This window comes from Papaver somniferum, unplaced genomic scaffold (genome assembly GCF_003573695.1).
Source record: "Papaver somniferum cultivar HN1 unplaced genomic scaffold, ASM357369v1 unplaced-scaffold_3016, whole genome shotgun sequence".
Lineage (NCBI taxonomy): Eukaryota > Viridiplantae > Streptophyta > Magnoliopsida > Ranunculales > Papaveraceae > Papaver > Papaver somniferum.
The window spans coordinates 1-1457 of record NW_020641219.1 but is presented as its reverse complement, the minus strand read 5'-3'; the positions used below and the strand labels follow the sequence as shown (position 1 = coordinate 1457).

At 39.1% G+C, this 1457-nt stretch overlaps 1 protein-coding gene across 1 annotated transcript; it reads right to left on the bottom strand.

Moving 5' to 3' along the window:
• Nucleotides 1–295: 295 nt before the first annotated feature.
• LOC113341688 (F-box/kelch-repeat protein At1g57790-like) lies at nt 296–1360 on the bottom strand. Its single transcript, XM_026586461.1, has 2 exons — nt 598–1360; nt 296–480 (listed from the first exon to the last, which is right to left on the bottom strand). Exons 1-2 carry the CDS (start codon nt 1358–1360, stop codon nt 296–298), a joined length of 948 nt encoding a protein of 315 aa, XP_026442246.1.
• Between the last annotated feature and the right edge of the window lie 97 nt (nt 1361–1457).

Here is a 1457-nt window from a genome sequence, read left to right as displayed (position 1 = left end):
ATGAGATTGATGAGCTTGAATTAATAAGAGAATGAAAGGGATGGCGGAGGGATTCAAAACCAAATAGACAGGGAAAAGGTAATTAGTTTTGATATTAAAAACAAAATATGACAAAAATAAAAAGGAATATACGTTCAGTCTGTAAAAGCTCAAATAAAAAACGGAGGAATGTGCACCCCATTTAATCCGAGGTGCACATAGTCGGGACTCGACTTATAGCATTCAAAAAATATCAAAAACAGATAAACTAGAGATTTCCTAAAAGTTAGAATTGATAATGCCCACTAATTAAATACTAAGCCAACCAAAGGTGATCTGGATCATCTGTAGGTGAATTTCCTTGTGACCAGTCGGGTTCAATCCAAGTGCAGTTGCACATCTCCTTTGTATCGTAGAAGTTGGTAGCAGATGCAGGAGCAGCAGGATCATCAATACTCTTTTGTTGTGCATGAATCTCATTGATAGAGTAGTTATACATACCTGTGTCAAGAGAATAAAATAATAAGCCTCTCCCATCTTTATGTAATCTAGGAAAGTAGACTTTGTTCTCCATTTAACTATTTGGGGGAGCAATTGCCGAGAAGCTAGAGGTATTACTGATGAACAACATATGTCTTCCCAAACTTTCAATTTTAGCCCAAACCTTATTGGTCCAGTCTAAATTAAATACCCCGACCGTTTCTCCGACAGGCCCAACATTCACTAGTAAAAGATTCCCGTCACACTCTACCAAGTAACTTGGAAATGCATCGTTAAACTGTTTTAAAGGCTTACTGGAAACTCCCCAATGCAGTCCGTTGTTGCTGTCTTCATCATCTATAACACACCGTCCTAATGTTCCCGAATAATCTAAGCAGAAGAACTCCATGCGGAAGAAAACAGGATTGTTGAAACATGGCACAAAAGAGCCATCTAAGTTTCGAAGTACACGATATCTCCAATATGCACAACTTCCTCTTTTAATTGCATAGATTGAGATTGCGTTGCGTTTCATAGGTTGGATTGCAAAAATTGCACAATCTGGACTAGTAGGTGAAGACGAGAATGACATGCCACTTAAGTATAACATGTGGCCTACATCTGGAAAATTAGGAAGCCGGATGATCACCTTCGTCAAGGGATTGTAGAAGAATGGAGTTTTCATGTCTTTCGAAATTAGTAAGAGCCAGCCATACTTAGAGAAACGGATTGTAGCACCCGCCAGAAGCAAATGTTCAGAACTAAGATCCTTTTTCATGGAGTACTTCTCGTTATGCATTGGATCTACAAAACTGAAGATGGACCCATCATCGTCAAAACAGTTATAAAGCAACAAGGCAGGGGAAATATTTGGTCTTGGCGGATACACTTGAGGAAACATGGAGCGATTTCTTTTACAGACTGCACGAAAGCGTGAGTAATCCTTTGGATTGAAGTAACCAGATATTAACTCCACAGTGTCGTTATCAAGAATGTCC

Excerpts from the sequence above, each read along its gene's own strand:
- LOC113341688 (XM_026586461.1), bottom strand. The coding sequence starts at position 1,360 with ATGTTTCCTCAAGTGTATCCGCCAAGACCAAATATTTCCCCTGCCTTG. Across the intron at positions 481-597 it reads AAGACATATGTTGTTCATCA|GTATGTATAACTACTCTATC; the intron begins GTAATACCTCTA and ends CTCTTGACACAG.